Source organism: Lissotriton helveticus, chromosome 5_1, assembly GCF_964261635.1.
Source record: "Lissotriton helveticus chromosome 5_1, aLisHel1.1, whole genome shotgun sequence".
NCBI lineage: Eukaryota > Metazoa > Chordata > Amphibia > Caudata > Salamandridae > Lissotriton > Lissotriton helveticus.
Window position 1 is genome coordinate 1876941208 of NC_136065.1, and position 21446 is coordinate 1876962653.

The 21446-nt window shown below is 41.9% G+C and overlaps 1 protein-coding gene across 1 annotated transcript in view; it reads right to left on the bottom strand.

Moving 5' to 3' along the window:
- Window positions 1-1171: 1171 nt before the first annotated feature.
- The window catches only part of LOC144755929 (glucose-6-phosphatase catalytic subunit 1-like), a 128176-nt gene continuing 107901 nt past the window's right edge, over window positions 1172-21446 (bottom strand). Inside the window, exons 3-5 of the mRNA XM_078645331.1 lie at window positions 20178-20286; window positions 3538-3653; window positions 1172-2985 (exon numbers count right to left, since the gene is read on the bottom strand). Of these exons, the coding sequence (XP_078501457.1) occupies window positions 2474-2985; window positions 3538-3653; window positions 20178-20286 (737 nt within the window). The 3' untranslated portion in view covers window positions 1172-2473. The remainder of the gene's footprint in view (window positions 2986-3537; window positions 3654-20177; window positions 20287-21446) is intronic.

Sequence of the window (21446 nt, forward strand, 5' to 3'; positions counted from 1 at the left end):
CTTCAACAGTGGTGTCTTCTTGAATAAATATGAAGGGCAGGGTTCATTCGGGCACGACGGTCCTGGCACAATTAAATAATTAATCTGCTGCTCTGATCGGTCTCTGACCTTTTATACACACAAGAGGCATGCTCGCATGGACGCCCCGTCCGTTTGGCCCCGCCCACACACTCGAGGTGTGCACCGTCTTCCCGCCATTTACCCACTATGATGGACATTTCACTCAAGGGACCCCTGCGCACTTCGGCGCGATTGCATAGTGACACACACTTGGTCGCTGGAACTAGTTGAAGCGCAAATGCAGTGACTCATTCAGCAGCCCAAAAAAAAACGTGAGCGTTGGGAGGCTGGGCATCTTTGACTTTTACGAGCGCAACCCCCGTGCTGTTCCTGTGACCAGGGGCTTCTGTCTCTTAATCTGCTGCTCTGATCGGTCTCTGACCTTTTAGACACACAAGAGGCATGTGCGCTCGCGTGGAAGCCCCGTCCGTTTGGCCCCGCCCACACGCTCGAGGAAGCCCCGCCCCCAAATCCGCAAATCCGCAGAATCCGCGAATTTTGCGGATCCACGATCCGTGAATCCGCTGAATCCGCGAATCGTGGATCCGCAAAATCCGCCCATGCTTAGCCAAGACTCCGGTTCCCCATTAAACTAAAAGTAACCTTTGCTGCTACCATCAAGAACAGACCAATCACTGCACATTCCGGGCACAAACAATACCTAGCCACCACAACTGTAGTCCATGAGAACACCCAGAACATTGTGGGTGGGCACTCTTAATAAGTGTTAGCAGGCTATGCAAATAGCAAAAATGCAATATACAAATGTGCAACACAACACAAGCTCCTTTCTGACCAACCCCTCATGACGGGAACGTTTTCCTTCCCTGTGTTGATTTTTTGTACTCCGCTGTAGTCCGCCTGCGTGGAAAGTTAAAGAATGAATGTCATTGTTTCCAGGCAACATACCGAAACATGTTGATAAAAAGGAAAGACTACATATGGACATCCAGTCTTATGAATGTTGCATATAGACACATCTGTGGGATATTTGCCAACATGCAGATCACAATCAGAATTTAAATGCATCATGGCAGCCATTACTAGGCTGAGAATTTACAAGCAATTTGGAAACCACAAGATTCTTGAAAAGAAAGTATTCAGAACGGGATGGATGCCACGGAGAATGCTTTATACTTAAGAGTTGGTGAAATGTAAGGGTTGCTATGAGTGACATTCTAACATTTTCATAGGGATACTAAACCGTGTTTTGCTGGTAGGACGATCACCCTTCTACTCAACTGATCCTTCCTTAGAATTTTTCATAGGTCTCATGAGATTCAAAATTGATCTCGTAAATAATACATAGTATTTTATGTTCTATGCACTCATTAAAAGTGGCCTGTTAAAACCAGTTTAATTATAGAATTATAAGTCATACTGCTAGCACTGCAGCTCCACAATTTTCCCCAGGTAAATTGGTGATTTAGTGGATTTTAGTGTGGTGAGCACATAAATTCACTTGTTATACCCCCAAAACTCGTAATAGATGCTGTTTATTGCACTCGATAAAATAAGACCCCTAGTTAGTTGGATTTTATAGGATGCGGTAAATATCGACCAAACGCCGGGCCACTCCTAATGAGAACCATAGTGGCCTGGAAATGTAATATTAAAGGTTGCACCACTGTAATGGCACCATGTCATGGAGGCGCTGCATCAAACCATCCCCATTCATATTGGTGTGGGAAAAGGGCCAATCCTGTGTTTCCTAAGCATGCAGATGTCAGGCACAGATGTGCAAAGGGACATTTTTACACACGTAGGTGGGAGCATGCTCTGACTGCAATTTGCACCTAAAGAAATGGTGTAGGTTTTCAGCAAGAAATACATAAAGAAGTCTACCCGTGTTCGTGACGACTCTCCTCTCCGTTAATGATGCTAGTAAGAGAAGAGGTCCCTTTGCATACATGGCAGTGGCTGTAAAAGTAAGAGGTTATTTTAGGTGCAGCTTAAAAGCACACATTTAGAAAATACCTATGTACAGTTTCCTACCCTATGCTTTTAAAACTGCACTGACTATCTGCCACTTGTCTATTCAAGTGGCAATATACATCACCGACCATTTCTAGATTACTTTTGCTTTTAGTTCAAACAATTCTTTAGGAGTTTGAAGGGAACTATGACCCTACACCAACTCATGTGTAGTTATGTGCAACACAAAATTCATTTTAGAGAACCTATTTTGAAAACATGTGAGCAAACAAATATAGAACAGTAACTAAGTACTCTACTTTCTTTCTAAATATGCAAAGTTTAGATCCCTGATAAAAAAGAGACATTCTATATCTATTTTGATGAAAAGTAATCAGATTACAGTTGCAAACCTATAGTAGTAAGTACAGTAAAGAGCCTTCTGTCAATGCCTCTGATTGTAAACTTGCTTTATCTATACTACAAGATGGCGTCCTGGCTACACCCGCTTTTTCTCCTTCCACCTAAACCAGTGTGACACACAGTAAGGGATAAGGGCTACAGCAGTGAGAGGTTCAGCCATGCTCTTGCAGAAGGCCAATAAATAAAAGAGCAGTTCAGAGTGTGCTGGGAGCTCAATGATGTCGTACAAATGGAGGACCAGTAGAGATGGCACGATGCAGCATAGGCGGAAGGTCAGCTGCCGTTGTTGCTTCCCGTTGCAGCTCTCCCGATAAATCTGAGTGTTGAGCGCTACCCCGAGCCCAAAGAGGACGCCCAGGTTCCTCAGCAGGCCAGCGAAGGGGGTGGTGTCAAAGTGAATCCACTCGGGCTTGGCGCACCACCTGTCGGCCTTGTCCAGTGACCAGTGCAAGTCCACACCAACAGCGTTCAACAGGACGTAGAACCCCAGGGCGAAAAAGAACAGGAAGAGCGTTGTACAGAAGTATGTCCTTAGGCTCGCCTTGTAGATTGAATCGATGCGGTCAAACACTTCAGCTACCACCATCCCTAGGAACAAAAAAACAATCTCTTGGTTAATTGCTTCAGTTAAAAGCACAAGAGACCATGTGTCCCCAAATGTGACTAAACTATCTAATGGACAACAAGTGCAATTTATTCCAGACCTAAGTCTAATGTACAAGTGCTGATAGCGCTTGATCACCCTCTGAAGATGTTTTCTGTTGTTTTGAGTATTCTATTGAATTTGATATCAGCATGAAACAACCAATTCGGCCCTCTATGGATTTCCGCACAATTTGTCTGATGGTGCATGTTGATAGAACGGCTGTGCTGATCCCACAGGCAGTTCCAACTTCCCAACTCAGATTAAAGTCCAGTGGCTTTGCTGACTGGATAATGGTGCTGACCAATGACCTTTATACCGGCCTTTTTAGTCTTACAATGGTTCCTCATGTCAATAACATCCCATTGAGCTAAATGATGCTGACTTCCTTCTTTTGCGCTATCCTATTCAGGTCTTAATGTAGCCCTTATCATGGCTGTGACCGATGCCTGTATGTCCTATCAATAGAGAGCAGTGACTGAGAACTGGTAACTGACCTGAGATAACTCCAGCAACAACTTGATGTGGAAAGTGAGCAGCCAGGAAAACTCTGGACAAACAAACGCAGACCTGCACCGCCCAAAAGCCCGTCCACATGATGACGCGAAAGCACCTAAAACAATAGGAAATTCTCATAAATTATAGTAGCAGAGGTGTTTAGTTTGATCATGCAAATCATACATTATACTGAATGGTATTAAACGATGACGTTAAAAGGCCTTTCTAAGGTATTTTGCCCATCTGTCCAATTTGCTACAATTTATTTATTATATTTTGCTTTTACAGGCAGGATCCTGATCCATCCGTTCCTTTTTGATGCCTTATCCATCCACTCACCCCAGGAGGTTCTAATATGTTCATGCCTTCTGTTGCCCTTAGGAGATCATCCCTGTGCATTTCGTAGGTGCAGTGTCTTCAGCAGGCTCCTTCTATTTTCTTTTACCTGGCTATGTACCTTTAATCCTTTCCCTCGTTACATAAATTGAATCTGTAGCCTTCACCACCCACTAAGACTCATCTGCCATACTTGACCTGCTACCTCCTATTCTCATATCTTTGTCTGTGGTTACACAGTGCCACTGCGTCTCTCGTAGACTCCAGCACCGCAACATCAGCAAACCAAGCCTAAAGCATGTCGTGTATTTCTATAGGTTCTGAATCGATCCCCCTATTCCTGTCCCTATTCTGGTTAAACTAACTATCTAGTTAACTAACAGTCAGCCCATGAGGCAAGAAATCCCCCATGATGCAGATACTGTTATCTGACGCAGTCACACTCCGGCACAGGAACGTGTTATCTGATTAGGTCATAACGCTTGAGATCTAATTAGACAAGCGACATTCCTCCAGCCCCTGATAGGGCATACGACGTTCTCATAACAAATCAAACCTATGACAACCTGGATAATCCGTGCGGCCATTGTTTTGATTTCACAGAGAACTTTAGTAAAGAATGTGCTAACGAGCAAGTCGTATGACATCTTTATTGACGTACCTATGTCCATCCTTACGTCAATCCCGGCACCTTTAAGGTATAAATATTGCCGACCTTGCCCTATGCAAACACACGCGTGGTGACAAGACGGAGCAGCCATACTTGCCGAAGCCGAGAGCAGAAGCAGACCCCGCTGGCAACAGCCCCGCCTTCCTGACGCGCTGAGAGACGCGCTGCTATCTCAAGCCGAGAGACCCAGCACCGGCGCTTCCGGGTAGCCCTCGCAGGCAGCCTGGAATATCGAGAGCAGAGAAAGAGATACCATTCCTCATTCATCCTAACTTCCAGGTACAGAACTGAATAACCCCTCACAGAGAATTCTTTAGTTATTCACTTGGCAAAAACAAACTTAACTTAAACTGTAACTTTCTATTCCCGCCCACGCATTAGACTTAGGTCAGGTACACGGGGTAGGCGTATTTAGAAACACCAGTTGAGTACGTTTAGTCAAATGTATATGTGTATGTAAATATATTTTAATCATTTTAAACATCATATGGCTCAGAAACCATATCAATGTTTTTACAGTATTATTTTATACTATTGCTTTTAATGTATGCACTTTACTTAACTATAAGTATTGCAATAATATCGATCCATTTCTCTTGTACGAGAAAAGAGACTGATCAATAAATAACACCTTTTTATTGAACACGCCCGTCTCTTCCTTTTCTCTACATTCTGATGAGACTAAGAATGCACGTACTGACGGAGTAAAATAATTGCCTTGTGCTCACACGACTCTTGAGATTGACTCTTGATTAGGGGAGAGCAAAGTTGTCATGTTCTATGGTTGTCAGAAACTAAATCCCTTCTTGTCTAATCAGGGGAGTCAATCCTTCCTTGAACATTCGAGAAAGTTTCTAGCGAACTCTGAGCTTAGCTGGCAAACCCAAAAATTAAGTCTAGTATCGACAGTAGTAGACCTAGTTAACGTCTGGTCTAGGCCTTTACTGCTGTAGGTACTATTCCAATGCGCAGAGCCTATTGGGAAAATAGGAGCTACACTACATGGCGCCCAACGTGTTTGGAAAGGGCGATAAAACTAACGTAAGACATTTAGAGTAACTCAGTCGTGCTTTCTCACTCAGACCCCTTTTCCCAAATACTCCAAAGACGTCTGGAGTGGGTGAAAGGTTACATCCTCCAAAACCTCGCAGGAGGGAACTCCTATGTATGGTTTTTGGTCAAGTCAACGTTGAAGGATAAAACAGTTCCAGAATATTGTGCACCTAATCTCTGTCTCCATAAGAAACCTGATCTGCAAACAAACATAATACCATCCTGTCTGTAAAATGGCAGAGAGTGATGATGAAAGAGAGGCAATTAGATTAGCTACTGAAATAGCAGATGCTGATGCTACCATGCAAACAGCAGACCCGGATATAATACTCATCCAGGTCGCCAAAAGGAGATCTATAACCTTAAAACTTATAGAAAATGGACTGACACCTAGAGGTGGCACAGTCATATTCGTAATTGAGGCACACGAATATCGGCAGACAGAGGTATACTATACATGGATACATTTTCCAGCAGCAAATGCTGTAACAAAGTACTTCCACTATTACAAAGTAGAGGAACCTCCTGAAACGTACACTCCTTTCGAGGAGGTGGAAGTACCACTCAAATTCCAAGAGCATTTGCTCTTATTTGATGGCGCCCTAAAACACAATAATCACATTACAAGGCTCGGTCCTTTAGGAAGACCAGGAGCAACGTGGCCGGTCCTAGCCGGATACACACCACATCCAGACATCGATAGGATGCCTGCAGCTGAATTATTAACACAGCTGAAACAATTACTAAAAATTCATAGACAATTAGTTCAGTATGTAATGCGGACTTCAACAATTCAGCCAGCGATTAAACTACCACAGCTAACCCCACACCAGGGGAACACAAATAAAATTACACCACAGAACATCCAATCCTGCCTAGGTAAAGTTCCAGCTAAACGGGAACAGATACCATTCTGGTTGGCACAGAAAATTACCCAAATAGAGGCGGTGTTTCCTGACACCACCCCGCTGGAAAAACACAGGATTCTGACTATATGTCTCCCAATGGGAATCGCACCACACATTGAGGACTGTGACACTTGGGGTACAGTCTTTGCTTCCATCTACACAAAAACGCACGGTGTTCCATCCATTTCGGTAATACCAGATGTGCTTAAACAAATTCAAGATGAATACGGTCCAGAACCTGCTTTAACTCTTGGTATGAAATTACTGAAAGACTTCAAGCAGGTCTCGGCTATATTACTAGCCAACATAAAGGGTGAAGCAGCAAACGTGGCGATCCGCCAGAGGTTAAAAGAGACAGATATAGCAGACCAACCAGCTGAAATTGCCAGAATCATAGAAAAATCCTATGAAGAACTAGGCAGAGATAGTCTAGGTGGAATACCAGTAAAACCGCAACTGACTACAAGTCCAGAAAAAATGTTTTTTAACAATAATAATAATTCACCAAAAAAGAACTGGGATGGAAACAAACAATCCAATCCTAAAGAAAAGAAATTCCAGTCCAGAGGAAGGTCGCCTAGGCGAAGAGAGAAATCTCCAAACCCAAGGCAAAGGTCACCCCAGAGTGACCCCTCTGGGAATAGATATAACCTTAGAAATAGGGATAATATTAAAAAACCTGATAGATATCAAGACATTGATACACGTCCCTCTCAATCTTTTCAGAATTCCTCGCAGAAATCGGAAAGAAGAGGACGATCAGAAGAGCACGCCAAGTCCAAAGACAAGGAACCTGCTCAACTGAAAAAGAAATTACAATTTCCAAAAAAGAAGGTAGCCAGTATCAAGGTAGTTAACAATGCCGAGAATACTGAGGACACAACTGAAAAACGGAGAGTGGGCCCAGACAATGCTAGACAGCGCAGCAGAGGTGAGCATAGCTCGCAAAGTCCTTATGAATCATCTGGAGACAGTGGACACGAATGAATACCTTCAAGTGGAAACTGCAGATACCAGAGTTAGCAAGCCCCACAAGATATACGAGATAACATTACGTATAGAGGGAGATAAGACTAGGAAAATAAGGGGACTATTTTGGGATAACCTATCCAAGGGCTATGACATCCTTCTAGCTGAAAAAGACTGGCCACCAGAGTTTGTCAGGGAGTGCCCTCATGGCGAAGAAGTAATTATGCCTGCCTTCTCGAATCAAATACCGATTCATAAAAAATACACACTTGCTAGAAAGTGGGCAGTGGCCTTAGCACCTGCTTTATATAAAAATCATGTAGGATGGGATGAGGATTCTCCTCCTCACAAAATCCAGTTAAAATCACAACCAACTGCACAAAGGCAGTACCCAATTAAGCAAGAAGCTAAAAAACAAGTAAATGAAATACTAGATCAGCTAGAATACCAGGGGGTGATTGAAACTTGCACCTCACAAATGAACAATCCTTTGTTTCCGGTCTCCAAACCAGACAATTCGTACCATCTAGTTTTGGATTACCGACACCTTAACACATGTTGCAAAACCTTTGCAGTGCAAAACTCACACAGTGCTGCACTAATGAATAACATAGTGCGCAAAAAATACAAAACAACCTTGGACATCTCCAATGGATTCTTTTGTCAAAACATAGCACCAGAGAGCAGATCTTTAACTGCATTCTCAGTAAATGGCACTCAAAAACAATTCTGTCGGTTAGCCCAGGGGTACAAGAACAGCCCAGGGGTATTCTCAGCGAGAGTAACAGAATTACTACAACTATATGATGATGAAGCATTATCTTATGTCGATGACATTTACTTAACAGATGATGACTTGGAGACTCACTTGAAAAGGGTGAACACCATAATACTTGGGTTCGCTGCAGAGGGTTACAAATTCAACTTCAAAAAATCCAGAATTGCCCATCTAAAAATTCTATACGAAGGATATGAATTATCAAGTATAGCCTGGTTGACAATTTTTTGAGAAATAGAAGAATTAAAAAATCTAAAATATGAAAAGTCGTATCCTCTGCCAATCGACATTCTGCCTCTACGACATTACGCCTGTGTAATCTATACAGACGGACATGCTCAACCCTCCGTTTGGGGAGAACATGCATACAATCCCACATGTGAGATTACAAAAGAAGTGTGGCGCGGAGGTAAACTAAGACCTCTATTAACAAAATCACACTCAGTAGAAACTAATTCAGAACAACAAACTGAAATAATCGCATTGAAAATGGCGCTAGATAATGCGGATCGCGAATTCCCGACACTTATAGTGTCAGATTCATATTACTGCGTCAAAGCATATAACAAGGATTTGCAGACATGGATTCAGAACGGTTACAAAGATGACACAGATGCACCAATAAAACAGAGACTGCTCTGGGAACAAGTAGCTCTTTTGAAAAAAGAACTACCAAAGACTCACGTGACACACTCACTGAGTCATCAACGTGATGGCGTTCACGTTGTAGGGAATTCATTGGCTGAAACAGCCGCAGCGGCAGCCACTAAACCGGCTCCCGTAGATCGAAAAAAGCGTACATTAAAATACATTGACGGTGAAACACTGCTGGCGGTGAAAACGTCATCAAAAGGCGACTGCTCAGCGTTACCGATCAACTATCCACTCAATTATACATACATAATCGATGCAAACTCCGTCCCTTTTGCTCGAATCCCTGGAGTGGGGGATAGAGTGATTCCAAACATGGACAGGAGAAACTTGTTAATCGCAGACGCACACATGGGCGAGGGTCTCAGACACCTTAAATTAAAAGATTCTCTGGAAGAATTACAATCACGGTACTGGTGGCCAGGCATGAGCCTGCACTACACCATGTTTGTAAAAAACTGCCCAAACTGCAACAGAGATCGCAGTGGGGAGAGAAGCAGTTTAATACCTCGTCGAATCAAGGCAGATAATATTACCAGCAAAAAGAATGGCTTGCGATTAACATATACAGGCTAGTTTCCACTTATAATGTAGATCCACAGCACTCGGCTGACGTCCGGACTATTATACAAGATTTGCGAGTCTAAATGGCATATACGCTAAGAGCATGCTACGTTCGACCATTTCTTTCACTCAGGCAAACCAGCCTGGGGGGGAAACATGGCCAAATGAGCACAGCCCAGCGGGAATCTTCTCACTTCCTTCCTGAGGGTATGGGATGGTGTAAAGAAAAAACCAAGGCAGAAAGCAATCTATAATAGAAAGGATATTAGGTTCGGGAGCTGGGTGGGTCAAACATCTAATAAGTGTCCAACGTAGTCTAAATAACTTGCCAAGAAATTCTCTGAAGGGATTCAGTCCGTACGAATTATTATTCGGAACTAGGATGTTGATCTCTGACCTTGATAGTCAGACTTCAGTGGTAATAGAAAAAACCTTTGATGTCAAAGACCGTTTGGCTATTTTGCAGGACTTAAACAAAACAAGAAAAGACCTGAGCAACATACAGTTGAAACAACAGCCAACAACCACTGAAGAATCACCACCTGTCCCAGCAAGACCTGTCTGGATTCCAAAAGTCGGGGATCTAGTCAGGGAGAAGATCGCGGTAAAGAAGGAATTTGGGCCTTCTTACAGAAAAGCAGTTCCTGTCTTGTCTGTCAACGGGACAAGATCAGTTGTACTACCGCCACTTGCTGGAAAAAAGGAGAACCGAGTTGTATCCATCGACCTGGTAAAACCACAACATGTGGCCAATAACAAACAGTAGGCCAAGTGGACTCCCAATAAGTAGCAGAACACCAAGGTTTGCTACCAGTACAGAGGTCCTATCAAAGAGGCTCATCACATTCGAAACGCCTACAGAAGAACAACAAGGACTATGCAACAATGCAATAGAACTAAGACCTCTGAAAACCCAAATAAAAACATTTAGCAGAGACACACCAATCTACAATGAAGTACCAAGTGACAATGCAAGAAACAAAAATCCTGAACCAATTGGAACAATTGACAGAACTGCATCTGGTTACTTCATCAACTTCGATGATTCCTCTGAAGGTTTCAGCGAACAAAAGACACAGCCATCATCAAAATCCTTTAAAGACAAAGCTAAGGAACTTTTGAAACAACTGAAAGAAACATATCTGGTTTCCCCATGGATTGAATTTTGGGTGGGTTTTGGTGCATTTATCCTCATACTTTGGCTCATCATGGTATTTACTTTGGGACGCTTCATTGAGGGAAAATATGCTAAAATGGACACAGCAAGTCAGAACATCAACTTGGTCCTCAAACCACACACATCTTCACACGTCGAGAAAAGAGAACTTTCTTCAGAACTTTCTTCAGCCAACTTCACAGCAATTCCAATACCTGGTGGGGTAGCCTGGGACAACACTGACTATGAAATTTATGGTCCGGTCGAGATCCTGAAATATCCACACCAAATCAAGATCTCCTTGAGTGACTTTGCAAAACCAAACTCATTTGCTGATGATTGGGACTTTGAAAGTATAAACAATATGATGTCTGACTTAGTAATGTCTGCTAAATTTACAAAACATGATTATTTGCAAGGTTCTACAAATTATGATAGTATGTATTGCTATAACCATTATGGTAACAGTTTTTTGCATAAATCTGCACAACCAAGAAATGTTTTAAATTATAATCAATGGGAACATTGTGCTACACCTCCAAAAGGGAGCTCTAGAACCGTTTATGACAAATATTCATACTTTCAAGGTTTTAACACTAGTAATGCTGAAACATTTTATTATAAATTGTCAAACAAGACAGGGATGAAAACCATGATAACCAACACAAAATTGATATATTCAGACATATTCTTTGAAAAGATGAATACTTTTGGATTTGATTATTGGGACAAAAATGTTGATTTGAAAAGTGTTTGGGGTACAAAAGAATGGCAAGTACAGGGTTTAGAAGCTTTGTTTAGAGCCTGCATGATCCCAGAACAAATGATATTTTTAAATGACACTGTTCAACAAACCACCTGTCTTGGCTTAGCCAAAATCAAAGATTTAAATAACCCGTCTATTCCAAAGCCAACAATGCTTAGCAATAGCTCTGATACAGATGAAGAAATAGACATAAACCATATACTTAACCAAAACAGAACACATCCTGATTGGAAACAATGGTTGATCTGGCCCACAGATACAAATCACTGTCAAGATAGATTCCTGAATAAAACACAGGGTTTTAAAATGACCAGGCCAGACCCTAGATATCCCCAAAGACATCACCCAGGGATAATAACAACCTACAGTGTGGGCAAATTATGCCTTCAATGGCTACAGACTTCCACACTGCCTGAAATTAAGCAACACCTAACTTTACTTACTGATGGTGCTGACTTGCGTGATTTCATACTGGGACCACGCAAACAGCGTCAAAAGCGTTTCATAGCAGCCTCTGTATATGCAGCATACAATGAGGCCTGGAAGGTTACTCAAATTGAAACAGCAGAAAGAATACGGGAAATTGACCGTATCAATTTGGAAAAATCACTATCTGTAGTGGACAATGGGTTAATGACTCTGTCCTCCAGAATTTTTTCATTGGACAGCATTGTGTCTTCAGCAATCGATATATTATTGCAAGACTTACTGTTATTACAACATGGTCAGTCACAATTGCGTTCTATTGTACAGCTTGGCTGGACGTTACAAAATCTGCGTTCAGGCTATGTGCCTTGGCGTTTAATCAACACAACGTCACTATTCCAAATCTTTAACCTTACTGATAGACAAATCGGTATGGCGCAGAAGGGTGCTGATTATACAATCTTGAGCATTGAAAAACTAGAAAGATTACCAATGACAATGTCAGAACGACCTGTCAGTGAATGGATAATCCACGGAATCATAAATATTCCAATCTCAACCTTCAGGTTTCAATACTGCCAAAAATATATACAGGCTGGCATGTACGAGAAATTGGGAAAGGGGTACCTTAAAACAACTTGGAACCTGCCCTATTCACATGCATGTGTCAGTAATAAAGGACAGAAAGTGTTTCTTAGTGGCAACAATTGTGCTATGTCACTAAGCGGCACGCTTCTGTGTAACGGAATTAGTTTGCATGGAGCCTGTGAAGGGAATTCATACAACCTTTCATGTCACCAGCAAGGCGCACCTGCAACTGAAATAGAACCATTCTTTCAAAGACTCTATAATGGGAGTTACATTCTTATTGTAGACCGCAGATGTTGTAGTCTTATGCCCGGGACTCCTTATCTCGTCACTACGACGGCGAAGGTCAAGTGCTGTGGACGTTCTTTATTCCCCAGCTCCTTTCCAGACAGGGAGGCGAGGGCATGGCCCAGTTTGAAAATTACTTCTATTCGAATAGACACTTTAAGCAGAATGAAAACAGTGCTTCTTCAGACGCCTACAAGGCTCACGTCATCAAAAGAAACGTATGATCTACAAGTCGCAAGGACGACTGCAGAGATACATACATTATTATCAACCAATTCCCCCGTACATTTCGCGGAAATCCTGAGCGAAATCTTAAATATTTCTGATACCACTGGGGTCTCAAAGGTATTTAAGACAGTATTTTCGATGGCATTAACACCATTCAAAGCCATACTGGGTATTTTTCCAGATTTCGTCCATTCGATTTTTGGCGGACTTCCCCTGATCCTGGGACTAATTGCAGGAATCCTATTCCTAGTCCTTATTTTTCGTTATGGCAACCCATGTCACAGATCAAACTCTCGCGACAATGGAAGATACGATCCTAGCCATTGGATACCGGGACCGGATATCAAAAATCCTGGGACTCTCCCGGCTTAGAGACCTAAACATGACTTGGTTTCTATAATTTCGACCAATGTGGCAAAGGTGTGTTTTACCTGTACTAAGGTGTCTGCTATGCGGAGAAGAATGCGTGTTAGACACCTGTCTGACGCTACAATCGGATGCGCCGGTGGATGCAGATACACTGTTGGTTCCTACCAAGGTTCACGCTTTGTGCTGCCCTCAAAGGCTGCCAATCCTGATGACGGCATTCCTGGAATCTTCACCACTGCGATTGAAGAGTAGTGAAGTTCAAGATGAAAGCAACATCGAACAGGTACGACCTTCTGTCAGCAATGCAAATCAGAATGTCAATGCAGACAATCATGCGCATGAATGCATGGTTACACCTATTTCCGACTTAGTGGAACTTTCCCATGAAGCTGTTGACAGTTTTTTCGAAAGCCTGAATGATATGATGTTCTCTCCGGAACAGAAATAGAGACTTTTGAGTAAACTCGCACACGGCGTTCCCTGAATTCGGCCTTCAACTTTTAAAAAATAAAGTCACATGAACAATTACAATCCAGTTCACGGACAGCAACTTTTTTTAGAAAGCCCCTTAAAATATTTTTCTACATATTTTTTCCCGGGACACTGATCTTCTGCTTAAAGTAAGAAACTATTCCTAGAGAAATAAGATTTCTATTTTTAGATACTTTATATAGACTTTAGCTGCCCGCTGGTAGGTTCACAAATATTTTATTATGTGATGAAATGGTCTCGGACTTCCTTTCTGTATAGCCATATTAAGAGCCATTTCATGTGTATTTCTCATATACCAAAAAGCAATAATGCATAACAATGCGTGTTTACTTTTGCATTTAATTCATAGCTTAAGTGCATACAATATATATGACTGCAATTTTTCAGTATATTTGAAAATTTCGAAATGCATTTATGTATTTTGGGGTGGTAAGGTATACACTATACTCTATAGTATGTTGTACTATGTTATACTATGCATAGATTAGTAGATATGACCATAGTTAGCGTGGAGTGGGTGTCGTGTATTTCTATAGGTTCTGAATCGATCCCCCTATTCCTGTCCCTATTCTGGTTAAACTAACTATCTAGTTAACTAACAGTCAGCCCATGAGGCAAGAAATCCCCCATGATGCAGATACTGTTATCTGACGCAGTCACACTCCGGCACAGGAACGTGTTATCTGATTAGGTCATAACGCTTGAGATCTAATTAGACAAGCGACATTCCTCCAGCCCCTGATAAGGCATACGACGTTCTCATAACAAATCAAACCTATGACAACCTGGATAATCCGTGCGGCCATTGTTTTGATTTCACAGAGAACTTTAGTAAAGAATGTGCTAACGAGCAAGTCGTATGACATCTTTATTGACGTACCTATGTCCATCCTTACGTCAATCCCGGCACCTTTAAGGTATAAATATTGCCGACCTTGCCCTATGCAAACACACGCATGGTGACAAGACGGAGCAGCCATACTTGCCGAAGCCGAGAGCAGAAGCAGACCCCGCTGGCAACAGCCCCGCCTTCCTGACGCGCTGAGAGACGCGCTGCTATCTCAAGCCGAGAGACCCAGCACCGGCGCTTCCGGGTAGCCCTCGCAGGCAGCCTGGAATATCGAGAGCAGAGAAAGAGATACCATTCCTCATTCATCCTAACTTCCAGGTACAGAACTGAATAACCCCTCACAGAGAATTCTTTAGTTATTCACTTGGCAAAAACAAACTTAACTTAAACTGTAACTTTCTATTCCCGCCCACGCATTAGACTTAGGTCAGGTACACGGGGTAGGCGTATTTAGAAACACCAGTTGAGTACGTTTAGTCAAATGTATATGTGTATGTAAATATATTTTAATCATTTTAAACATCATATGGCTCAGAAAACATATCAATGTTTTTACAGTATTATTTTATACTATTGCTTTTAATGTATGCACTTTACTTAACTATAAGTATTGCAATAATATCGATCCATTTCTCTTGTACGAGAAAAGAGACTGATCAATAAATAACACCTTTTTATTGAACACGCCCGTCTCTTCCTTTTCTCTACATTCTGATGAGACTAAGAATGCACGTACTGACTGAGTAAAATAATTGCCTTGTGCTCACACAACTCTTGAGATTGACTCTTGATTTGGGGAGAGCAAAGTTGTCATGTTCTATGGTTGTCAGAAACTAAATCCCTTCTTGTCTAATCAGGGGAGTCAATCCTTCCTTGAACATTCGAGAAAGTTTCTAGCGAACTCTGAGCTTAGCTGGCAAACCCAAAAATTAAGTCTAGTATCGACAGTAGTAGACCTAGTTAACGTCTGGTCTAGGCCTTTACTGCTGTAGGTACTATTCCAATGCGCAGAGCCTATTGGGAAAATAGGAGCTACACTACAAGCAGTGCAGGAGCAGCTCCTCCGTTGGAGTGGAGAAGTGTCGCCCCACTTAAATGCCCCTGGGATGAAAAACAAAATGGTAATTCCTTACAATTTTACTTTTTTGTCCCGAACAGAGGGATCCATTAGGATGACGAGTCCGCCCGTCATCCTAGCGGGGATTGGGACCGCCCGCCATAAGGGCGGGGGTCCCGTGGGAGGTATTAGGATGTGCCCGCCAGAGTGGCGGGCACATCCTGCATTACTAGCATTGTGGCGGGCGGTGCTCTCTGCACTGCCCGCCACAATGCTAGAAATGCATTTCAGCATTTGCATAAACAAATCGGCAGGCACCTCGCGGTGCCTGCCGCTTTGTTTATTAATTTCATTCATTTCATTAATCTTTATTTCGGCAATTTGCCATAAAAGATGAGCATAGAATTAGTACAAGCAAAAATCAGACATCAGTGTTACATCAATAACAGGATAACACACAAATAAAAAGCGAGAATGCCCCAATACACCTCAACCTATACTATAAAAGGAATCAAATAGACCAGTACTGATTAATTAAAACAGTATATAAAAATGCAATTTAAAAATGAAGGCGATTTAACAGTATAGCTAAAATCTTACATAAAATGATCTGATACAGGAAGTTTGTACACTAACTAATACATAAACTGAATCAGGGATGAAACACCCTAGGAATTAGAAGCAATCTCTTGCGCCATGCTGCTTCGAGAAATTTGGCCATTGCAAAAACAGTTACCTTTGAAAGGTCAGTTTTAAGAATTCTAAAGGCCTCAGAGCATTTGTTTATGCAAATGTGGGGGGTACCACAGGTACCCCCCTGTGTGCAACTCCCACCCCTCCTTCACTCTGGGGGCACGCAGGGGGCCTCCAGAGTGAAGACCTCATGCCTTTCGGAAAGGCATGACTGACAGCCCATGCTAATATGGCTGGTGGTGTCTAATAGACACCGCCACCATATTAAACATTCTTCGCCCCAGCCGCAAGGCAACCGGGGCGGAAAAGCGGCGGACGATCTTTCCGTCCGCCGCGGTCCCCCCCCGCCATACTAATATGGCGGGGGGGAATTCGGGAATGGATGTCGGGCGGATTGCCTCCGCCAGGCTGGCGGTGGCTACCGCCAGCCTGGCGGAGGCAATCCGCCCGACATCATAATGGGCCCCAGAGTGTCAGGACAGGGACGGGGCCACTGCTGAGTAAGAGCAGCAGGGAGGAGGGTGGGCTATCTATGCACTTGTTAAAGTGTGCATGTCTTTTTAGCCTGCTGTCTTACATCGACCGCCACACATGAGCACTTTAAACATTTCTAACCCAGCTGTCTTAAGACAGCTGGGTAAGATAGTTGGATTAGAGCAATTAAAGCCTCCAGAACGCTGTGGAACACTGAGTGAGACTATTCTCTCCAGTCAGGGCGCTGCTCTCATGCTGCATACGAAAAGTGCCAGGATTGGCCAAGGGAGTTTCCAGGTGGCCGAGCTGCAGTCGCAATGAGGACATCCTGAGCGATGAGGTCCTGTTGAGTTTGGGAAGTATTTTTTTACATTTATTTATGCTTGCTTGCCTGCCCCCTCCCCGTAGATGCCAGCCACTGCTTAATTTGTAAAAACGTTAAGTGCCTTAGCCCGTCGTAGGAGAACACTGTAGCCTGCACCACCCATTACCCCTGCAAGTACTGCTAATAACAGTACCAACACAATTACTAACCATCGCACTCCTACAGATGTGAGAATCCAGACTACTTCAGGCCATCCAAAGCTATAACAATGGGTGGAATAGTCTAAATTGCCATTTTTAATGCATATTGAATTATTAAACACCCTTGTTGTGCTCCTCTCAAAATGAGGCAGACAGCACCATCATGTGGTGGCCTGTCTTTAATGCCGATGTTGAGAATAAAGTGCAGGTGCTGAACACCGGAAACCACAGGTTCAAATCAAGCACTGGCCTAAAGCCACCACAGCGTTGCAGAGGGCCAAAGGCCAAGGAGATACTCAACATGTGATAAGAGGGATAGTTGGTATGTCAGCAGATTCCCCCCTTCCCAGCCCGTTCGCTGTCTATGGAAATGGTGGAAAGACTTCAAGTGGATTGTTGGCTGCTGTGAGGGTGTCTGGAGTTAGGAATCTCAGCATACACTTATATATTAGTCGAGCCTAGTTTGCAGCTGCTAGGATACCCTGACATACTCTTCTTTGTTGAAAATGGAGTCTAGATGCCACCCTTTTGGCACACCCTCTCACTACTTCTTTTTATGATGTCCATTTTGGAACCTGTCCCTCTCCAACTTCTTCAAGTCATGCAAATAAAACAGACTGGGGTTAGAGCTCGGATTTCACAGCCAATTTAGAAAGCATTTGTTTGAAAATCATATGCAAAATGTTAAAAAAAAAATTCTTTTAAAATTGTACGGTGGTTACAAAACCTTGCCAGGAACTGCTTCTTTAATATGCATCAAGTAGGCAAGAGAGGGTCAGATTCTAAAGCTAAAGTAGAGGTGATGGAGTGTGCCCGGAATGGCTTCAGCTCTGTTTTTAAATGGGAACAGATTTTTTTTTTAATGTACAAACTGAGGTCGGGGCTTTTAACTTAATATGCAGTTAAAAAAGTGTTATTTACGGGAGATGCACGGGAACCCAGCGTTATATCCTCAAACAGGTGGTAGAGAACCAGAGAACCATAATCCCAGAGATGGTGGACGTCTCAAATTTGGAATTTAGAGCAACAAATAAAAAACAATTGATTTGGAGACTTGAGCACTGAAATGACATAAAAGCAGGGAGCCTCAACCTCACAGGTGGCTGCTGGCATTTTAAAGGAAGTGCAGTGCTACAATAAGAGACAGAGAAGGACTTCCTCAAACTCAGAAACCTAGAAGATTTAGAAAATTAAATAATATTTGCTTTTCCTCTCTCTTGATGGAAGCTCATCTCTCTTGTGACTCGGGCAACCACATCATGCCAGAAGAGGGAGTTAGGTTTCAGCAAATTTCGCGAAAATAGCTTTGACACTAGGAAAAAGGAAACGCCTGAAACAAAAATTTTATTTTGCAGGGGTCTCCTAAAATTCTTGCAGCATAGCTGATCTGAATGACATAGGCTCAAAAGTGCATTTATTCTCTAGAAATTCAATGGAGCGTCCTGATGATTCGTATTTCAAAATAGCCCCAACTTAAACGTATGGAATTTGCCCCCCCCCTAAATAACTTTGCACTTTTCTACTGATTCAGACTGTTAATCTCTATGAATATTGTGTTCTTTCCACCTTGCATCAAACTAGAAACTAGGACATAGAAACTTCCAAAGTCTCACTTTTGTTTATGCTGACACGAATTCTATTCAGTTTTATAATATAAGCATTGACCTTATAAAGTGACATTTCTGGGTTATTAAGATTTCGAAAGTAGGTCCTGCTAAAAGTTGCCAATTCATGAAAGTTGAGAAGTGTGGTTACATGGAAGTTGCCTTTGCATTTTGTAGCCCTGTGCCTAGTAAATTGGTCATATTTAGTGATTCTCCGACCTATCTGTAGCCCATCTCGTCGATACATCCTAGGCGGTTACCTAGAATCTTTTTCTCCACAGAACCCAGCTGCCCAGAAAGCCGTAGCGAGACCCACCTGACTAGAATTGGTGTGCTTGGGCCTATCTTACTAGGAAAGGGGTTTCTTTCTTTCAACCTTAGTTATTAGAGATGCTCTAGTTGGTGGATCCTACTTGCCAATGTTCAAATGTGATTGAAGGTTATTTTAAAATTTTTAATGAATGCTTTCATTAGATGATGCATACATAGATATTTTACTCTGCTACATTGTTATGATGTTTAGCTCGTGTCAAATATATAAAATGTTTTTTGCATGTATATTATGTAGGCTATATATTAGGGCAATCTACGTTTTATTTTATTTGATCACTGCATTTTGTACTTTCTAATGAGAAGTCTTATAAATTTTGTATTGTACATTTGTGACTTCTATTTTTTATTCATGTTGGATTATTTGCATGGTTTATGTTTAGTAAATAATATACCAATCATTTTGAAGAAGCGAAAAGATAGATTCATCAGATCACCAACCAACAGATCTGACCCGTGCTTTCTTTATGTAGAACACTAAGTTGGATATTGAGACGCCTTTGATGAAGTTGTTGCTTTTCAGACCCTTGGCTAGTGAGGAAGGGATTTGTGAGAAACATGCATTTTAGAATCTTTTAGCAGAACTAAGGGTCTCTACACAGAGGAAGTTCTAGAGTTGTAGGGGAGACTGTAATTACGGATCTTTATGTTTTTTTAATTATGTTTACAGGTACACATGGTGAGATTTCCTAAAATGTTGGATGAACACTGGAGACATCAGGTGGACAGCCTGCTTACTCATTAACAGATTCTGAATAGCAATCTTTTGTTGAGTACACAGGTAGTAGAACACGGTGCATCTGCACTGGGGGTGAACATTACACATTTCCATCTCTATCAGAAAGGCCTCAGTGGCGGGCTCACCTGCTTAGAAAGGTCTTATTTTTCTGTCTCTTGAGCACACTTGTCAAAATGGCGGTCACCATGACATAGTAGACAGCAGACGAGCCCATTGCATGGCCGGAGGGGCTTCCTATTAGATACAAAAATAAGAATACAATTTAGCCAAGTCAACTGTTGACAGGCAGTACAAGTGTGTACAACTCTCTGTAGAGCGCTTCACAATCTAAACTACGCAGGAACAACCAGTGAAAGAGAAATTGAACCATGAGTTGGTGAAACTGTAGCATGAATAAGATAATTCTTAGGTTTACATGGTCAACATATTAAACCATCTCGAGAGTTATTTGATTTCACATCTTAGGAGGACTGACGAATAACCTGAAAGAAAGTGTTTTCCACTGTTCATATTTTGTATATAAAAGACACATAACATTACAACAAAACACTAAAACAGCTTTACACGCAATGTCCTAAAAGGGAACCCAATGGAAACACAGTAGAACAGTGTGGAATGGTAAAAATATATATATATATATTAATTTGGGAGTTCACTGTAAATAAAGATTGATTTGAAAATGTCAATCAAGACATACAAATTAGCCTTATGCTTTAAACCGATGTGGAGCCTGAGTATTGAGTAGAGAGTATTGGTGGTATACCTTAATATTGTAGCCAAGATATTGGGACAGAAATATCGTCAAATAAACATATATATAATTTCTGTACCTAACTCCACATGTATGAACCTTGACTACATATATATATCTTCAAGGTACATAGATGTGGAGTTAGGAACAGCAAATCTATACTACCCTATTCATACTTACCTTGTGATATATTTGTCTGCATTAATTTGGTTATGATATTACGGTTGAATAATATTCCTTACTCGATTTTCCAGATTAAAACCCTATAAACCTTCTTCTGTAATGATAAGGAAAAATTTACAAAGAAATAAATATAATACAACAGTTCTGTGGCCCATAAGTCAACAAATGCAATGCACAGTCAACACATGTTTTGTTCTTGTACCAAACTTCTTTATGGTTAGATTAGCCCAATGCTGTTTATGCTTAATTTAGGGTAACACTGAAGCTGGCTTGCCAAAAGTATTAGACCTAACAATAAGCACTCTCAGTGAGAAGGTATGTCCAATATTACTGCTCCATAGAGTTGGCAGATGTGCACTCCTAGATGTTTGAATGCTGCAAAGATGTTTTATGGAGTCACTTCAGTTAAAACCCTGCGTTGCGTCCTCTCGGTGGGAAGTATGACAGTGAGGCGGAAGAA